The sequence below is a fragment of the Alosa pseudoharengus genome, unplaced genomic scaffold (genome assembly GCF_046254945.1).
Source record: "Alosa pseudoharengus isolate Yale_2024_CS ecotype anadromous, Long Island Sound unplaced genomic scaffold, YU_APseudo_1.1 YU_APseudo_1.1_scf_23, whole genome shotgun sequence".
NCBI classification, from domain to species: domain Eukaryota; kingdom Metazoa; phylum Chordata; class Actinopteri; order Clupeiformes; family Clupeidae; genus Alosa; species Alosa pseudoharengus.
Genome location: NW_027468685.1, coordinates 13,762,947 through 13,783,166, shown reverse-complemented (window position 1 = coordinate 13,783,166; position 20,220 = coordinate 13,762,947). Strand labels below are relative to the sequence as shown.

The following is a 20,220-nucleotide window of genomic DNA, read 5'->3' as shown; positions in this document are numbered from 1 at the left end:
TGTTGGTGTCATGACCACAATACAAACCATTTGACCTCATGTCTGCAGTATGATTCTGGTGAACCATGAACCATTTGACCTCATGTCTGCAGTATGATTCTGGTGAACCATGGCCCATTTGACCTCATGTCTGCAGTATGGTTCTGGTGAACCATTTGACCTCATGTCTGCAGTATGATTCTGGTGAACCATGAACCATTTGACCTCATGTCTGCAGTATGGTTCTGGTGAACCATGAACCATTTGACCTCATGTCTGCAGTATGGTTCTGGTGAACCATGAACCATTTGACCTCATGTCTGCAGTATGGTTCTGGTGAACCATGAACCATTTGACCTCATGTCTGCAGTATGGTTCTGGTGAACCATGAACCATTTGACCTCATGTCTGCAGTATGATTCTGGTGAACCATGGCCCATTTGACCTCATGTCTGCAGTATGGTTCTGGTGAACCATTTGACCTCATGTCTGCAGTATGATTCTGGTGAACCATGAACCATTTGACCTCATGTCTGCAGTATGGTTCTGGTGAACCATGAACCATTTGACCTCATGTCTGCAGTATGGTTCTGGTGAACCATGAACCATTTGACCTCATGTCTGCAGTATAGTTCTGGTGAACCATGAACCATTTGACCTCATGTCTGCAGTATGATTCTGGTGAACCATGAACCATTTGACCTCATGTCTGCCATATGATTCTGGTGAACCATGAACCATTTGACCTCATGTCTGCAGTATGATTCTGGTGAACATTGAACTATTTGATCTCATGTCTGGAGTATGATTCTGGTGTTCCTTTGTTGTCACAGACAGATCTTTGGGAGAAAAAAGGTACTTAGTTATCACATAAGACCAAATGTTTTTTTTGCTTTATTTTTATTGTGCTAAATGAAACTGCACATTGTGCATAAATATAATATCCCAGCAGATAATACATATATGTTACCCTGACAGCAGCAGCAGTTAAATGTAGTGTGCTTTGGTGTTCATCTGATATTCCTCCTCTTGTTCAGGGATGTTCAGGTTTACAAAACATGGTGAAATCTGTACAACCCCCAATCCGTGGGAACACCTGCCACAAAGGCATACGTGTACAACATAGAAACTTTCAGTATGCTATTGTAGAAGTAATGGCATTGATTAACAGATACAAAAAATATGTTTTGTTTAATAATGCATGTATTTAAGATTTATATTATGTTAGGAATTACTTAAAAAAAACACGTATAAAAGGTTAAAACAATTCACATAAGGCTAAACTTCAGTTCGCCAACTTCAGTGTGAAAGTGAAAAGTAAAATGAGATTGTATTGCTTCATGTCAACAATATTGTTAAGTTAGTAATATTCTCCACACCCTTTTCAATTTCACTTCTTTAGTCATTGCTCCTCCTTCATTGGGTTTCTTCAACTTTGAAATGCAAAATGAAAATGTTCTCAACAGAAGGGAGAAAGAACATTCAAAAAACCTGGGCTTGGAGAGTCAGCAATAGAAAACAGCACCAGTTTGATAAAAAATAAATAATAAAACCCCTTCAACATCCATTGATTACAAAAGCCTAAGAGATTTCATATGAAAAATCCATGATTTGATCTTTCTTGCATTATTCTGGCGGTGCCAGATGCATGTTTCCACAGAATGGGTCCCCTGCTGAGGTAGGAAGTTTGGGTGTTTGGGTGACAGCTGTGTCCACCTCACTTCAGGTACTGGTACACTTCCTGGTCCAGCGTGATGAGACCGAAGAAGGAGAGGATTTGGAGCAGGGATCGGGTCAGGCTCATCATGGCCATCTCTGTCCTGTAAGGACACACAAACACACAAGTCATTGGTATACAAACAACTATGGAGCCTGGCTATAATATAACCCTTCCTCCATCGTTTTGATAATATGAGTATTCATTTATATTGTGTACATACTACTATTGAACAAAAGTAACCCTCACCTTTGACCTCCTGTCAACTACCAATGTTTAGTAAAGAGCAGCTGGCTTTTGCACACACAGTATAGCACATGCTTGATGCATAGGATGCTGTATTATTTACCTCAGAGCACACTCGAACTTGAGGCTCTCCCAGGTGGTCCTGAGCCAGCAGAAGAGTCCGAAGCTGGGCAGCACCCTGGTGTCGTCAGCCTGGATCTTGCCCCACCCTCGCACAGCACTAGAGCCAACACAACCAACATACACAGGCTCAACTGCAAGGCAGGGAGACACAATCTTACAGCCCAACAAGAGCTTTCATTAAAGAGGACCATTAATAAAATAGCACTGTATTTGACCCATATCGATGTGGGTAAAAAAACCTCAATCCTTAGTTGAGATAGGTCTCTTTTTAGCGAATTGGCTATACCTCTCTGGTTAAAATCTATGTTCAATAAATAAATAAAATGATGCACATTGATAATTAGGTCTCATTGATTCACACCAATTATTTTTTCTTGCTTTTCTGATTTTAAAAAGCCCCATCATCACTTCAGCACAGTCAGCCGTGGTCCTCCCACCTCTTGGCCATGACAAAGTAGCGGTCGATGGGCGCTCCGAGGGAAATGTTGATGCTGCGCACCGTGTTGATGTTACGGAACACCAGCAGCATGGGCCGTGGCAGGTCCTTCAGCACCTGCATGACGTTGTCGAAGTGGTTGGCAGCCATGTTGCGCATGTACGCCGTCTCCTCCCGGCTCAGGATGTTCCCCAGGCCAAGCTCCCGCATGTTGATTGGCCGCTGCAGGAGCATCTCACAGAACAGGAAGTAGTCTGATGGAGAAGAAGGAGCCAATCAGGGATGAGAGCGAGAGAGAGTTGTAAGATATTTCTCAAAAATGACAGCTTACTTTCAAGGAACCCTGCCAAATAGTCATGGTTAGTCACTTCAGTCTAAGTCATCATGACAGGGCTCTACACTAAAAAAAATTTCCAGGAGCACTTGTGCGCCCAAGTTAAAAAATTTAGGAGCACAGACAAAAATTTGGGTGCAAAGTCAGTTCTGTACTTAACTTAAACATAATCTAACATTACACTGCAGCTAACACTTAAACATGCCAGTGCACCAATTGCGAATATTAAGAATGACTGACAACATTTAGGCTACAGGAAATAGGATTTTAAAGATCAGTGCCTACTTTATTCAGTCTGTTCAATTTTCCTACATTTTGTTAATGTAAAATAGTATAATACATTGCCATATTTGCATTTAGCCTGTATATCAAGTATCCTGCCAAATGTAGGCTAATTTATTTATTTGTGAATCCATCTGTAGCTAATCCAAATATGCCCATGGTGACCTATCTGACTGCATACTGCCTAATACTACTACTAAAACAGTCCATTTTCTCTTCCACAAAACCCAACATAGGCTAATCAAGGATATATATATATTTTATACTTTTACTTTTTTTTTTAAATATCTGCATTGATGGGGGCAGTAGGCAAACGTTAGGCCTACTTTCGTTTTGCACTTCAGCTTGTATTCGGTGTAAACAAACAAGCATGCGTGGAAGCCTGGAGTTGTCGCGTTCTACCTTTGAATAAAATGGGAGCCTGCCTGTTCGCTACAGCTATATTTTGCATATTGCAGCCAATACGTCAACTGGGCTAAAAGGCATGTTAGGTTACCTTTCCTTCTCTCACTGCATTCTCAGAATCTCATCCTGTTCCTATCCAATGAATTCGGTGGATAGAAGAACTAATTTCTTCAATCTTTGCATCTTGGCTGGCTAGTCTAACTTTCCACTTTTTCTGCGCGCTCTTGGATTTGATAGAAGCGACTACTAGCGAGTCACAACGCGAAACTGCTAACGTTGATGGGAGGTGTAGTTTTTATGCTGCATTCGCGACGTGATTCTATGGTTTGCACCAGTAATGTTTCTTGATGTTGCGGTGTATTTTGTAAACAAACATTGACATGGTTAGAAGTCATTCGCACCAGTGCGCCTAAATATTTTTTTGCACTCGCACGCCATCATTTTTACTCGCATGTTTGAGTGAAATGGGCGCACTGTAGAGCCCTGTCATGACCTAGTGCCAAAGTGCAAATAACACAAAGTCCAGAGGTTTTCTTTATCCAGTGCCTTTCAGTGTTACTGTCATTAAGCATGCCACATTTAACCCCACAAAGTACTCCTCATCCCCACAATGAACACTTGGCCACATTTTTTTATTACTACAGTATGCAACAAAATGATCAATGTTTATAGCACTAACCTTTGACCCCAAGATCATTGGAGTACCTCTTCATGCCTGCCTTGTCCCGCAGAATGATAGCGCGCCACAGCTTACACAAGGCTACTCTGTCACTATCAGAGAGAGAGGAGGAGGGGGGGGGGGCAGAGGGAATGGGGTGAGAGACAGTAAGATGGATAGAAGCAAAAATGACAGACCAGACAGAGACAGACCAGACAGAGATAGAGAGAGAAAGAGTGCAGACACCGGTTCAAGGCTGAAGACAGTCTGCATTTCCAGGAATACAGTATGTTATTCATCCTGTTGCATCTCGAAAGCCTTCGGGGCAATGATCAAGCCTATTTCACAACGACATGTATCTCATTCATGTTCATGTGTCAAGCATAATTGTCACAACTATGAATTACATGTGTTCGGTTCCTAGTAAAAACACATTTCTGTAGTCATCATTGTTTGTAGACTCCAAAAATGACATCATCCCTTTAAACTATGGAGAAATGCACCATTCCCAGGTATGCTTACCTTTTACTGAGGTACTCATAGAGGCCATGATCGAGGAGAACCAACTCCGCTTTCTTATCTGGTCCTCTCCGTACAAGCACTAAAACAAAAAAAACAAAAAAACTGTTTATTCAACTCTGCGCTCTTCACATAACGTGGGGGGGGGGGGGGGGTAAATCAGACAGCCTTGGCCCACAGCCAGAGGCTTCCCTTCATGTTCTGTTGATACAATTATGGGAAATGCCTACAGGCGAAATCATCCGTTTACACACTTGGCCTCAACATTTAGAGAAGTAAAACATGTCCCTCCCCCAGCACACACACACACACAGAATTATTACCATTGCCCGGGTGCGGATCGGCATGAATGAATCCTGTGTAAAAGATTTGCTCGGCAAACGTCCGAATAAGCTTATCTGCTGTCTGAAAGCAAAAGCAGGAAAAAGGGAGCATTGTCATATTCTGTATTCACGTTTAAAGACACTGCCACTAGACATGATTGTGGACTCCCTCATTAGTACACTCACATCTTTCAGGCTGAGCCCTTGCCTCCTGATCTCTTCAACATTGTTGATTTTGCAGCCCTCACAAAACTCGGCAGTCAGCACCCTCTTCAAAGTGGAACAGTTCATCAGTGTACACAGGGGACCAGCAGACAACAGCACAATAGAATAGAATATAAAATCTTTATTGTCATTGCAACAGTTAATTTAAGTTTGAGTTAAATTAAGTTTAAAAGATTACCGTGCAAGCATTAATGAGAGGAAATGTGTTTCTCTGGACTGCATACCTTGCTGGTGTAATCCCAAAAGACTTTTGGGACCACAATGAATTTGAAGTGTTTCAGCTCCTCCGCACAGCGCTCCGAGTTCTTGCCTTCATTCTCAAAGTCCAGCTCCTGGGCCAGGGTGCCCTTTAGGTCCTGGACAACAGAGTGGTGTAAACAGACAAACAAGTAAATAAACAATAGGGAAAAACAAAGGGCTTGCCTAAACCTTTAAAAAGGAATGACTGAAGAAAAACAGTTTTAAAGCAAAGTTTCAAAACAAAAAAAACATAAAAATATTACCATTTTCCAATAAACATAAAAATAATAATAGACTCATGTTTCATACATCACTGACAACAACAACATTGGGTGTCCTTGAAACTGAGCAGCTGCTGTTGTGTGCTGGCCTGAAAAGGATTTCAGAGAAAAGCTGGAATGCTCTGGCAGACCGACCTTGAGGACCCAGCGGAAGCCAAAGCTGGGGTGCATGAGCTTCACAATGTCCAGAAGGATCTCCACCGTCCGGATATCACCTTCAAAGCGATCCCGCAGGTCTATATACTGAACCTGCCAAAGGTTATTCACACATATATTTATTACTTGCATGTAACACAGTAACTTCACTTTTATACGTATACGTATTCCTTCTTACTCTGTAAAGCACTTTGATCAACCCCTGGTTGTTATATGTGTTATAGAAATAAACTTAACCTTTTAACTTAACTTTTTAACTTTTACTCATTGGGTACATCCAGCCAGCATCAATATTAAGAATAATCTTTACTGAGCCTTTGCAATCACATCTAAATTCATATAGGAATAAAAATATATATTTTTAACAGAATATTATAAGCACAGGGGATTAAAAAACAAAAACAAAGATGAAATGTTTCCGGAAGTTTCGACAATACATGACCAGGGACCAAAACCGCCCACCTTCACAGCCACTGGAGTCCCATCATGCAGTTCTGCTTTGTGCACCTGGGCCAGACTGGCGGCTGCTACCGGATCGTAGTCGAACTTCCGGAAAATCTTGTCTGGAGTTGTATTGAAATCTTCCTGAAAAAGGGCATCTACCTATGACAAAAAAGAAAAAAAATATCAACCCATACACTAACCTGAAAACCCATGTAATGACTAAATACAGTAATACTGTAGCCTGGCTGTCAGAGTTGCTATCATATCAGCAACAACGTATACAAAACCCGCCATATAAGAAAGGCAGTGTGATAGTGCAATTTCAACATGAAAAGTAAGAATGAAAAGCTGAAAAGAAAATGAAACATCGATTTCATCAAGCTTGGAAAAATCTTAGAAAAGAAAATGCCCTTCTTCAAAGAATATCTTTCTCAGCTGCTCTCGCGCGCACAACAGTGTTCAGCACACCACGGTTTCTGTTGAAACAAACACTTTACTCTGTAAACCCTGGCGGGTCATCTGTGGCCCTGCCCACTTGTGTGCCTGTGCTTGCCTCCTGTGTTTTCTCTTTGTGGCAGGTGATTGGGACTCTGGTGTGCAAGATGACCGTGTCTGACCTGATAAGAGGCCTGCTCTCCCTTCCTCTCTGCATTTTGGCTTTTGATTTCCATTTTGCAGGACAAACCCCTAGACTACACTTCTGTTTAAGCTTTCACTTTTGTTTATTCTTACTTATGTTCTTTAATAAATCAATTGTTACTTTGAAAATCCCTCCCCCTTTATGTTCCAAGCTTGAGCCGGCATGTTACATCTGTTTTCATCAGGGCTGCAACAGCACCGGACAACACTGGACAACACCGGACAGGACAGCTCACCTCCTTGTACCTGCGATTGAGGGCCTTGTCCTCCAGGATGCGCAGCGTGCGGATGTACTCGGGGGGCAGCAGGTGGTTGAAGGCGCACAAGCCCTGGCCCAGTTTGATGTAGAGGCCGCCATTCTGCACGGCCCCGTCCACCATGCTGTCAGCCGCCCGCTGATGGCACGCCGACATGCCCTCCATATACACCTGGCTGCTCTGACGTGAGACCACAACAAACCACAGGAGAGAGGGAGACATTACTACACACATTACTAGCACACTGACACCTGAATACATACTGTACTTACACTGCTTGTGTACTTGCACTGCACATATTAGAAAAAAACATAAAAAGTATTTGGGAGGAAAACATTACATCTAATTCTTCAATTAATAACATACAACGTTTACTACAGACAAGGTGTGACTATTCAATCGGATGATCAAGCCTACCTCATCCATTCCCCTGAGAGCAACATTGGAGGTCCACCAATAATCTACAGAGATCACCATTCCAACGTACAAAGATCTGCAGAGAAGAGGTAGATAATTTAAGATTGGTAATCTCCTCATAGCAAGTAATTAAGTATTTTTTACCTAATGGCAAATTGACCCCGAACAGCTTGGTAGAGACAAGATGAAGAGACAAATTAACAGAGACAGACAGACAGACCTACAGAGACAGACCTACAGAAGCGCCCCGCGCCTTCCGCTAAGATCTTCATCTTCCTCCTCTCCCTCGGCTCGGATATGCCGTACTTGACTCCCACCACCACCGGTGTTCCCACGGCGACCCCCAGCAGCATCTTCGTCACCACTCCCCGGCTCTTCTCGACTCTGCAGGATGGAGGAGACACCAGTTATCCCAGGTGCATACATACATAAGATATGGCATCCTCATCCCAGGTATACGGTATATGACTGAAGAAGCGAGGAGGAGGAAAGCACACCCAAGTAGAGGTGCTGGCCAGGGGATTATCATGAAAAAGTACACACTCTGATCTCTTGAAGTTATTTTTTCAAGACCAATGTTTTGGCAAACAATTAAACTCACATGAATCCTTGCAAAGATTCCCAACAGCAAGTTTTACAATGTTTTGTACATTGCAGTGTGTGTGAGTATATATCATTCTAATTATTTATTTATTTATTTCCTACACTGTCTTACTCTGAATGATTTGTCATGTGACCTAGTGAACTACAGTATTTAAATATGGCGATGGTCTGTGAATTTTGAAGTCTTATGAAGAGCATGAGGCTCGAAACATTACCTCTGGTATAATTCTAATAAACAAGTAAAAAAGGGAGCTAATGTGCGGATATTCCTTACGACTTTCTACAACACCAAGTTTTACACATGGTCATCAGGCTTTGAACAAAACTACCAGCAACATTTATGTCAACAGCCCTACATGTTGACTGAAACGTTATGGTGTCAGCACTCAGGAGAGAGGGATACAGGTGACATGCACGTCACTGCAGTTGTGTTTGGATGTTACCCTGCTGTAACAGCACCATGGCTTCAGTTTTACCTGTGTGTGCGGAGAGATCGACGTAGCAGTACATGAGGCGAAGCATGGTATCGTTCCAACAGAGACAGATGATGCCGACACAGCCGGACCTACAAGACATGCATAATTGCAGCTCAGTTCAGTACAGAAACATTGTACACAGAACTACATTGAGTCTGGCAAATAAAATGTTGCCCTTATATCTCATATGGTCATGTAGAGTGTACTCGGGTGGATGAAGATATGAGGTAGGCTACCATCCAAAATGTAGTTTGTAGTAAAATCACAGTAATTCTTGAAGATCAACTATGCAGCATATATCCTTAGATGAAGAGGGTACTATATGGAGTCTACTGCTTGTTATGTGTAGCCCAAGGGCCAGCACCCAACATGAGAGAGGATGTTCATCAAGGTCACAACAATCTTGTCAAGTGGACTGTTTTCATTAGCTGACTAAAGAACAGCATGTCTCTAAACAGCCAGACTGATTTATACAAAGGGTGCTATGTCAGGGACATTCAAACTAATGGGCTCCTCGTTCATTTTCCACGATGTAAACAGACCACCAGAACTGTGGCTATAGTGTTTCTGGAGGAGATCAATGTAATTCTCTAACACACATCAAAGTAGACATCTTAATTCTATTTAAGATTATCTGACTAAAGAAGGGTTTGGCAACAATGCCAAGTAAGGAGCAAATCTGTTTCCCCCTGTCTGTCTGACCCCTTGAACACGACGTAAATAGCCAATGGCAGACATAAGAGGTCTCCTGAATCCCTCATGGTTGCAATTAAAGCATCACTCATCTCTTCATTGGACATCTGGATTCAAAAACGTAGTGCTAGCTAGATTAACGTTACACATCCTGCTGCAGCATGCCCTCGGGTCGTTGTATTCTAACGTTAGATCCTAATGAACTATAACGTTAAAGGAACCGTATGTAAGAAATGTAATTCAATTAATCATAAAATGGCCCTGATTTGTCACTAGACATTAGGAAATCATGCTAATTTCAAATACTTATATCACTGACAACAGTAGTCCGACCAGGATATCGTCATTTAAAAAAGTGAAGTTGCAGCCCTCAACTGATGTTGATGTTTACATATTTGTGTTTTAGCCTGATCCGCCACCTTCCACCTATCTAGTAATCACAAAGTCAGTAGTGTTTCGGCATCTGGGTTGCCAGCTCTGCTTTAGTTACCACATCTGCGGTGTACACCGCTCTACAGTATTTTGAAAGTGATTGTAGTACCAGTTTTGGCCAAAATCCTACATACGGTTCCTTTAAAGTCACTCACGTGTCTAGGATTTTCACATTGAACTCATCAATACCAATATCAGCCGGGTAAGCATATTATACACCCAAATTAACAATCGGTTATCTTACTTAGCACTCTTGCCACTGACTACTACCATGACTGACAAGTTATGACATTGATAACGTTAACGTAGTCGTCTGACCTAATATAACATGTGTTAACCTTATTTCACCTAACCTCATGCACATACCATACAATATCATCAGTCTAAAACACTTACAGCTCTGAATGTCTCTGCAGTCATGTTTCGATCAGATGTCTGCCATTAATAGAGAACTGGGGATCGATCGAAGATCTCTCCGTGGGTGTTCTGTGTTCGTTACCACGAATGCCACGGCGCTAGTGGTCTGCAGCTCATGGAGAAAATTCATTGGCTACTTGCATGCGTAGGAGATCACGTGGGGTGTGGTCCGACAGTGAGTGAATTTTTCCTAGTACAAAGTGCGCTGTGCGTACCGTTGGATAGAAGGGCATTCCGTTATTTGCAAAACGTTTTAAGACTAGGCTTGCACGAAAATACAACATATTTTATTTACTTATCACTGAGTCTGTAAAAGGTTAATACCAACATTTTCAGTCAGTCACACTGCCGTCTGCCGGCGCCAGGTTGGAAATGCACCATTCGATAACCCTGCATGTGGAACCGTGTGGAACAGACATGAAAATGTTGCCACGCATGATATCCTCTTCCAGGTGATATGGATCTTTGTGGCATTTGTCATTTCCCTCCAGATGATTGCTGTAGGCCTAAAGATAATGATTATGAAAATATACTCTAGGTCTAAAGTTATAGTTTTAAACAGGCTTTATACAGACATCCCAAGTCTCCCGGAAGTTCCGGGAGTCTCCCGCATATTGATAGCGGCTCCCTGACGCCCGCAAATTAGATAAAATCTCCCGGAATCTAGAGCGAGCGATCAAGAGCGCGCATGCGAGAGGGAGATCTAAAATCGCGTGTGCATCTGAGTGTAGCGCGCACACGACAGGGGAGAGAGAGAGGGGTGGTGGTGCGTGTGTCTGAGCGCATCCAAGACAGAGAGTTGCTATGATCAGCATCGTGATCAGTTCAGTGTATCTAGGAACAGGAGAGTCACGACAGAGTCAGTGCCCCCAAAAAAGCGATATGTAAGAACCATTTTAAAGTGTACCCTTGTTTATAAGAGTAAAAAATACCGTGATACCTCCCTGAAATGACTTTTTGCAGGTTGGGATGTCTGCTTTATATAATAGGCTAGATTATTTGTAGGGCCTCTTCTTACCAGAACTGGAAAAACAATATCAAATCGGCAAAATGTAAAGAATTTGTATTAATTGGTAGAATATATTGCATCTTGATAGTTCCTGGTTAGCAATATGCTAGATATAATTATATTTTTGTGTAATTATTCCATATTTAGTGTAGTCATTCCATATCAGAACCCCTGAAGTACAATTCAAGTGCAAGCATGACACTTCAGTGTTACCAAACCAAAAGTCTTATGGGGAGTTTCCATAGGGCATTTTACAAAACGCATGAGCATACCTTGGCAAATAATGGTCTAAAGTTCTCATATTTTCATTCTATATTTATCTACTTTTGAACACAGCTTCACAAAACCTTGTGCTAGGTCTCAGTTGTGTTTCTAAGTCATATCAAGTGACCTAGAGGGCTGAAACGTGGTCAGTTCAGAGATGCTTGTAATCCGGCAGAAAGAAAAAAAATATTCTAGCCTCTGTACCTCTGTGTCAGTACATCACACATTTATTCTGACTGTTTCCTACAAAAACTACAGGATCTCAGCTTTTTTAGAGGTCAAACATTTGATGGTAAGCCCCAAAAGAGGTGGGAACAAGCCCCCTGAAGCCCTCTGGAAATTGGTATTGAGAATTAAGCTGTTTTAAGTGGCTTTCATTGTAGCTCAGTCACAGCTTGGAATTAGATAGATAGATAGATAGATAGATAGATAGATAGATAGATACTTTATTGATCCCCAAGGGGAAGTTCAAGGTCTCAGTAGCATACAGACATCACACACAACATGCACTTACAGCAGAAAGAGTAAATATAAGTATGTACATATAATAAAACTCCACTGTACAATAGAGACAGTAGAAGATAAGAAAACAAAATAATAAATATACTATATAAATTAAATTTTAAAAATCCGTATAGGAAGAGATTAGTTTGCATGTCTTTCTTGGCTACTTTGAACAATACATTTTTATTTAGCCTTCACATTCCAGTTACAACTACCAGAAACGACATTTGTATGTTAGTAAGTTGTTGTCTCTTCAGCTGCCACCTGAATTGGATAAATGCAAAACTCGAAAGCAAAGAAAATTGTCTGGGCCTTACTGTGGGCACCACTAATTAAGACAAAATTATCACAAAACCGTACAAAACAAATCTGAATTTCACAGTCCTGCTGTGGCCAACTACTGCTACTGTATATGCATGGATGCACCCCCATACCATAATAAATGCTGGCTTTTGAACTGTGCACTATAATAACAAGTTGAATAGTCCACTCTGGTGGTGGTTGATGAAGGTTTCCCTCCCCTTTCCCTACCCCTTTCGCTGTAAACATGTTGAGTACCTACTGTACATAACACACTATAAAATGTAATGCATTGACCGGTGGTGGTCTGTGTTTTGATTTTGTCTGTGTGTCGCACGGAGGAGGGGGTGGCAGTGTTGCTGTATGCGATGATGTGGCAGCTCCGAGGGGCCCATAGGTGGGACAGTTCGCGGCCCCTCAAGGACAAGAAGCTCTGAAACAGGCCCTCCAAACTGTGGCGGGCCCTGGGCTGTGGCAGGGACCTGGCAGACGTCGCCGTGGTGTGGCTAAAGAGAGACCCTGAAGAGCGCCCGCTGAAGGAGGGCAAGGTCGTTACACGCGCATCAGCATCGAGTCCCCTGGGGGGGGGGGGGGGGGGGTTGGGGGGGCTGGCCAAATCGCTCCACTTCTACTTGCGAGGACACCTCTGCGTCAGCGTTTATGGAGAAGAGGGCAAAGAAACTTGGTGAACCAATGTCTGTAGAACTGACAACAATCTCCGAGACGCTGATAGGTCGAATTCTGAGCAATGATTAAATTATGTTGTTCCCCTGTTGCCCCCCTGCTCTCTTTGTCTTGTGTTTCTTTTCAATATGATGATTATGATATTTCTAATATGTGCTGCTGTTTTAGGGTTGTTGGATTTAAGGTTTTTTTTTTTTTAAGATTTTGGTCTAGCTGGATTTTAGTGTAGCCTATGTCATCATGAGACGCATAAGTATGTAAAAGGGATTTTTTAGGTTACTTATAATAGCCTACATAAAACTAGATTTCATTTTGAAAGGGGGCTATTGTTTTGAAAGCAAGAATCTAAAAAAGAAAAAGTTCGATGTCGGTTGTTGTAGGCCTAATGTCAGTTAACTGTAGCCTGGCTTTATCGTGAGTCCCTCACTGAGACTGGAGTTTTAGGAGAACAGCTCATTGAGCCAGAAACCATAGCCAGAAACCCTGGCAGACCAGGGTTTGGGGAAATATGACCTATTGACAGAGATCTTACAAATTGGTAGGCAATTGCCAATTGGTAGGCTTCAAACTATTATGAAACAAAGTCAAAGTCAAAGTCAAAGTCAGCTTTATTGTCAATTTCTTCACATGTTCCAGACATACAAAGAGATCGAAATTACGTTTCTCACTATCCCACGGTGGAGACAAGACATATTTTACCAATTTTAAGTCCACAGACAAACATAACATTCAAGTAAACAAAAAGTAAGTAAATAAGTAAATAAGAGGGCACATATAATGAAAAAATAAGAGCAGCAAAAAATGGTTGAAATTGTGCATAGACAGTCAATAAAATAAAATACTAGTGCAAAGTCAGGCCAATAAGAGGCTGAGGTAGTTCTGTTTGACCTAAGTAAGAAATAAAGTGGCATAGTGGTGCAAGTTATGTAAGAGCAGCAGAAGTGTTGTGTTTTCAGGACAACAACAACAAGTTGCAAAGTGTACAAGTGTGCAAGTGGAGTGGTGCAGGCGGCCATTGTGGGTCCAATGTCCAGGATGTTATGTAGCTGAGGGTGGAGGGGGGAGAGGAGGGAGAGAGTTCAGCATCCTAACAGCTTGGTGTATGAAGCTGTTGGTGAGTCTGGTAGTGCGGGAGCGCAGGCTTCTGTACCTCTTCCCAGAGGGCAGTAGATCAAACAGATTGGGAGCGGGGTGACTTGCATCACTCACAATTTTGGTCGCCTTGCGGGTGAGGTGGGTGGTGTAAATGTCCTTCAGGGAGGGGAGTGAAGCACCAATAATCCTTCCAGCTGTGTTCACTATGCGCTGCAGGGCTTTCCTGTTGTATTCAGTGCAGCTTCCGCCCCACACAGCGATACAGCTGGAGAGGATGCTCTCAATGGTGCCTCGGTAGAATGTGGTCATGATGGCTGGTGGAGCACTTGCTCGCCTGAGTTTCCGCAGGAAGTACAGGCGGCGCTGAGCTCTCTTCGCCAGTGATGCTGTGTTGGTGGTCCAGGAGAGGTCTTCACTGATGTGCACCCCCAGGAATTTGGTGCTGCTCGCTCTCTCCACCACAGCACCGTCGATGGTCAGTGGCAGGTGTTGGGTGTGACCTCTCCGGAAGTCAACAACAATCTCTTTGGTCTTGCTGACGTTCAGCAGGAGGTTGTTGTCCCTGCACCACGTGGTCAGATGGTCGACCTCCAACCTGTATTGAGTCTCGTCGCCCTTGGTGATGAGACCCACCAGAGTTGTGTCGTCAGCAAATTTTACTATGTGATTGTTGCTGTAGGTTGCAGTGCAGTCATGCGTCAGCAGGGTGAAGAGCAGCGGACTGAGCACGCAGCCTTGGGGGGCCCCTGTGCTCAGTGTGATGCTGCTTGAGGTATTGTTGCCAACACGTACTACTTGAGGCCTCTGACAGAGGAAGTCCAGTAGCCAGTTGCAGAGGTAGGTACTGAGTCCCAGTTTGTCAAGTTTGCAGATGAGTTGTTGTGGTATTATGGTGTTGAATGCAGAACTGAAGTCTATAAACAGCAATCTCACATATGAGTCTCTTTTTTCCAGGTGGGTGAGGGCTGGGTGGAGGGCGGAGCAGATTGCATCCTCTGTAGACCGTTTGGCTCGGTATGCAAACTGGAAGGGGTCCAGGGTGGGGGGGAGAATGGATTTGATATGTGACATGACAAGCCGCTCAAAGCACTTCATGATGATGGGTGTCAGTGCCACAGGGCGCTAGTCATTGAAGCAGGATGGAGCAGTTTTCTTCGGCACAGGTATGATGGTGGCAGCTTTGAAACAAGATGGGACGATGGCTTGCTTCAGGGAAGTGTTAAAGATGTCTGTGAAGACATCCTTAAGCTCCCCTGCGCAGTCCTTCAGCGCACGACCAGGGATGTTGTCTGGACCTGTTGCCTTACGGGTGTTGATAGCAGCAAGTGTCCTCTTCACGCTGTCGGCAGAGAGGCACAGGGGCTGCTCATGTAGAGGGGGATGGGTCTTCTGTGGGCAGGTGCTGTTTTGTGCTTCAAAGCGAGCAAAGAAGCGGTTCAGGTTGTTGAGCAGAGGGATGTTGCTCTCGCAGCTCTGTGGCGCGGGCTTGTAGTCCGTGAGGGCCTGAATGCCCTGCCATAGGCTTTGTGCGTTCCTGCTGTCTTTGAAGTGGGTGGTTATCTTGTGAGTGTATTCCTTTTTTGCTTCCTTGATGCCACGGGACAGGTTGGCTCTCGCTGTTCTCATGTCGATAACAAACCCTTATTTCAACCTGCTCTGTGTGTTAAATGTCGATTTATCTAGGCCTATAATAAGAAACCATTTGGTTACAAGGATACAAGGATACAAGGAAGTTTATTGTCACATGCATATAGTTACTGGATGTAAGAAATGCAGTGAAATTATGTCTGGTGTCAGCCTATTTGTGCATTTATGGGGGGGGGGGGGGGGGGCAAGTAGCAAGGGCTGCATAAGAAAGGTGGGGGAGGATTGGGATTGGGGGGGGGCACCAACAAGGAGCACCCAAGAGCAACAGGGGCAAGGAAAAACTCCCTTACCAAGGAAGAAACCTTGGGCAGATCCACGGCTCAAGGGGCTAACCCAACTGCCAGGGGTCTTGGTGTGTGTGTTGGGGGGATGACAAGGGAGATGGGATAGTGTGCTGTGTATGTGGGGAGAGGGCAGTGTGCAATATGTGTGTTAGAGAAGCATCCTCATGAGACAATGTGCTGTGTATGGGGGGGGGGGCAGTGTGCTGTAAGTATGTTTTCTTTCAAAGCCAACTGTGATGGTACGGTTATGTCCAGGGTTGCCAACTCTCACGCATCTGGCGTGTGACACTCACGTTTCAGCACCAATCTCACGCTCTCTCGCACACGCAAGAAATGTCACGCCAAATCCATTCTTTTTTTTTTTTTTTTTTTTTTTTGCAATCCATTCATTTTTTGTTGATGACTAGATTAGACCACAGCATTGTTTCTCAATAACAGGAGAGTTTAAGGGCCCGTCCCAATACCTCCCCTACCCCTAGATTTTTGCCCTAACCCTCGTTTTTGCGCGTGCATGTGTAGGGCTAGGGTGTTCCATTACTTTAGGGAGCAAGGGGAAGTGCTATTTTCCCCTTAAAATCAACCCTCAAAATATAGCCAGGACCGATGCAGGCTTAAAACGAAGTGGGAGATGAAATTACCCAGGATACCGTGCGAGCTTACCCAGCCGGACACATTTTTCATATATTTTCGCAAATAAGCATATTAAAATTTCGAACTTTGTTGGAATATGTTAGTTTGATGCACATCTGATGGACTGTTGAGTTTTGAACACTAATGTTAGAAAATATCTCACGAAGCTATCTGACGATGTTCATGATATCAGCTGAGTGCTTTGAGAGAGTCTGCCCGTAGATAAACCAGCACAGCCCACACAACGATGACCGCTGGAACGGGCATGTTCCTGAATGAAAATAGTAGCAGGCTACTACCGGTAGACACGTCGGCGCTGCGCGTGACATAGGTGAGTACGTTCGCTACGCTACTTTGCATATAGTGGTGTCCCAATTCATAGGGAAAGATCTTCACCTCCACTTCCCTTGTCGAGGGGGCTTTAATGTTGAGGGCAATCAAAACCAAGTGAAAGTTTTAAGGGGGGAGAAATGGGAGGGACCCTAAGACATACATATATGTCTTTAGACCAACATAGTGGGGTTGTTTAAGGCTCAGTCATTTCAAATTTGTGTTAAAGTTTGGTTTTCACTTCCAAGTTGAAGTTTAGGGTCTATAGAACAATTTGAGTCCGAGTGTCAAACACACAGATAAAAAATGGCCTCTGGGGGGCGCCGTAAAATGTATAAACTGCTACAACTTTTCATTAGATTATCCAATTTTAACATATGAAGTATGTATGGATTCAGAATTAAAAGGAGAAACTGGTGTGCTAAGCATTTGGTTACCAGATTAAAAACACACTTTTAGCCCATGGACAGCAAAATTGTGCTTTTTTTTTAGATAAAGGGTGGAAATGCCCTCAAAGTTGCAATGAAACATCATTTTTAAAAAAAAATTTTGATGCAACAGTTGCTTTTCTGGACCAGTGAGTGACATTTGGGTAATTTTCTGCAGCACACCTGATGATCTCACGGCAGACTAGTGTGCCCCGGCACAGTGGTTGAAAAACACTGTCGTAGGCCTAATCCCTTGCATTGCCACAAACAAACATTAGGCCTATGATATCCCATGCATGATAGATAGATAGATAGATAAATAGATATATATATATATATATATATATATATATATATATATAGATAGATAGATAGATAGATAGATAGATAGATATACTTTATTGATCCCTAGGGGAAATTCAAGAAATGAATTTTTTCATGTAGTCCAGGCAAAGTAAGGTAAGATTTCTCATGCTTATTTCAGACTGGTTTGTTGCAAAATTGGTGTCTATTTTTACATGTTGGCCCTTTGAATCAATGGAAATGGTTGTTGACGGGGATTGACTGAAAGACTGTCTGTCCAATCAGAGGGGCCTGCTGTATGATGCCTCTTTACTTTGCACAATTTTGGCTAAAACAGTAGACAGTATGTTTATGTAAGTGAATGAAAATAAATTGTAAAGGTTGAAGATGGGGTTGAATGGGGGTTTCTGGGCTATAGGGCCAGGTAATAGCGGTATTAAACCGATGATGTATCATCTTGGGGTCACCAAGTCCCCAAAAAAATCTTCAAAAGTGACCTCACTAATAGCTTATTTAGATGGCATGCAGGTAAAAGCCTGTCCAGCCATTTAACTATTAATGTAAACGGCAGCAGTTACTGAATGGTACAGTGACTTTATCTGGAAGGGTGGTCTATTGTCAGATTAAATGAAAATTGAGCTCTTTGGCTAGAAACTTTAGATGTGTTTGGTGTACATAGAAGAATGGCTATACTGAAAAGAACCCCATGCCTAATGAGGATTATGGTGGAGGGGCTGTGCTATTGTGGGGCTGTTTTTATTCCCAAAGGCCTTGAGAACCTAATTAAGGTGCATGGTGTCACCAAGAAAAACCTGAACATTTTCAAAGGAAATCTGCCAATCTCTGCCAAGACACTAAAAGTTGGTCATGATTGGATCATTCATCAGGTCAATGAACCAAAGCAAATGTCCAGATCAAAACAAATATTGCCATCTCAGTCCCCTGATCTAAACTCCATAGGAAAACAGTGGGGTGAGTCAAAGAGGAGAGTGGACCTAGGAATCTGGACGATCTGGGGAGATTTTGTAAAGACAAACGGTCTTAAATCCCTTGCTTTGTATTCTCCAACTTTATGGGGTTTTATTGGCAAAGGGAGGCTTAAGAAGTTATTACAAGCAGGGGTGCCAATAATTGTGAGCAATGTGTTTTTGTTACAAATATTTATTTCTTTATGAGATTTTCCTTTTTCTCCAAATAAATTTGCTTCCCTTCAAGGTTGGATTTTTCCTAATTTCTTTCATTGTGAGATTACAATAAATCACCAACAGATAGTTTTTTTATACCAGTTTTGGTATAAGTATATAGTCAACTTTAATCGAGGTGCCAATAATTCTGTATTCTGTATTCTGTATACTGTATATAATTGCTATAATTATTGCTATAATTTTAAACTATATTTTCTGATTCAAAGCTGAACAACTGAACAACAGCTGAACTACAGCTATAAAACTGACTAAAAGCTAGATTCATGTCAATTCAGGTTGGTTTTTACAAAGTTAAATTGTGTTTTGTTTTATAAATCATGATATTGAATTATGCAGTGCAAGATGCCTCAAAGACAGTAGACAAATGCAGAAAGAAAGCCACAAAAGGCAGTGGATCTCTCTCTCACACACACACACACACACACACACACCACACATACAAACAAATAGATAAAGATTTCACCTGGTGGGGTAAATGATCTATATACTATAGTATGATGTAGTTTGTTGTAAGATTCCATGTTGAATTTTGTTTCAATATGGGTCGCTATAATTTAACGGATTGAACTGTAAATTATGCTGACATTTGTTTAAAAATCTTGTTTCATGTGCCCCTTTTTCAATTTGAGCCCCTGGCCCTCCAAAGGTCTCTGCACGGCCCTGATATAGAGAGCTAGGCAATGCCCATGATGATGACTGAGCTGTGTAATGGGTCTGTTGCCTATTAGACTACTTTAGGCTATCACGACTACTTCAGGACTACCTAAAACCGTCTTTATTCAGAAACTGTGTCATTGGTCATTGATTTATGTACTCAAAAATAACCCTCTAGCCTTTTTCACAAGCCTGTATTACGCAATGGGTTCCTCAAAATTCCACGCACATTATTATTGATTTACTTTCTTCCAGATATAAAGTTGTTTTGTGATTTTTTTTTTGAATAAAATGATGGCTTGATTGAAAAAAAGTTGGTACTCATGATCCTAAATTCATAAACTCAAAGTTGCAAGTTGGGTGCTTAATATGATATCACATCGGCTTTATGCAGCCATATTTGTGTATCCTAGGTATCTTTGTGCTTCAGGGATATTCTGAACAACGATCTTAAATCGAGTTGAGTGATTACCCAGGCTTTATTTACAATAACTTTAAAAATGATGTTTCATTGCAACTTTGAGGGCATTTCCACCCTTTATCTAAAAAAAAGCACCATTTTGCTGCCCATGGGCTAAAAG

The 20,220-nt window shown here is 42.4% G+C and overlaps 1 protein-coding gene across 1 annotated transcript; it reads right to left on the bottom strand.

Annotated features, from left to right (window-relative positions):
- Window positions 1–868: 868 nt before the first annotated feature.
- Window positions 869–10,409, bottom strand: adck5 (aarF domain containing kinase 5). The gene is made up of 15 exons (XM_076301658.1): window positions 10,282–10,409; window positions 8,761–8,849; window positions 7,916–8,065; window positions 7,682–7,757; window positions 7,244–7,444; window positions 6,387–6,527; window positions 5,904–6,017; window positions 5,472–5,603; window positions 5,209–5,292; window positions 5,023–5,104; window positions 4,703–4,781; window positions 4,202–4,293; window positions 2,503–2,755; window positions 2,046–2,162; window positions 869–1,799 (listed from the first exon to the last, which is right to left on the bottom strand). The coding sequence occupies exons 1-15, from the start codon at window positions 10,303–10,305 to the stop codon at window positions 1,697–1,699; spliced, it is 1,737 nt and encodes a 578-aa protein (XP_076157773.1). The 5' UTR covers window positions 10,306–10,409; the 3' UTR covers window positions 869–1,696.
- Between the last annotated feature and the right edge of the window lie 9,811 nt (window positions 10,410–20,220).

What these genes read in the sequence shown, in the direction of transcription:
- adck5 (XM_076301658.1), bottom strand. Translation starts at nt 10,305, where the DNA reads ATGACTGCAGAGACATTCAGAGCT. An exon ending in GGCGCGGGGCGCTTCTGTAG is followed by an intron (nt 7,758 to 7,915) that starts GTCTGTCTCTGT and finishes TCTTCTCTGCAG; the next exon opens with ATCTTTGTACGTTGGAATGG. An exon ending in TTTGGGATTACACCAGCAAG is followed by an intron (nt 5,293 to 5,471) that starts GTATGCAGTCCA and finishes TCCACTTTGAAG; the next exon opens with AGGGTGCTGACTGCCGAGTT.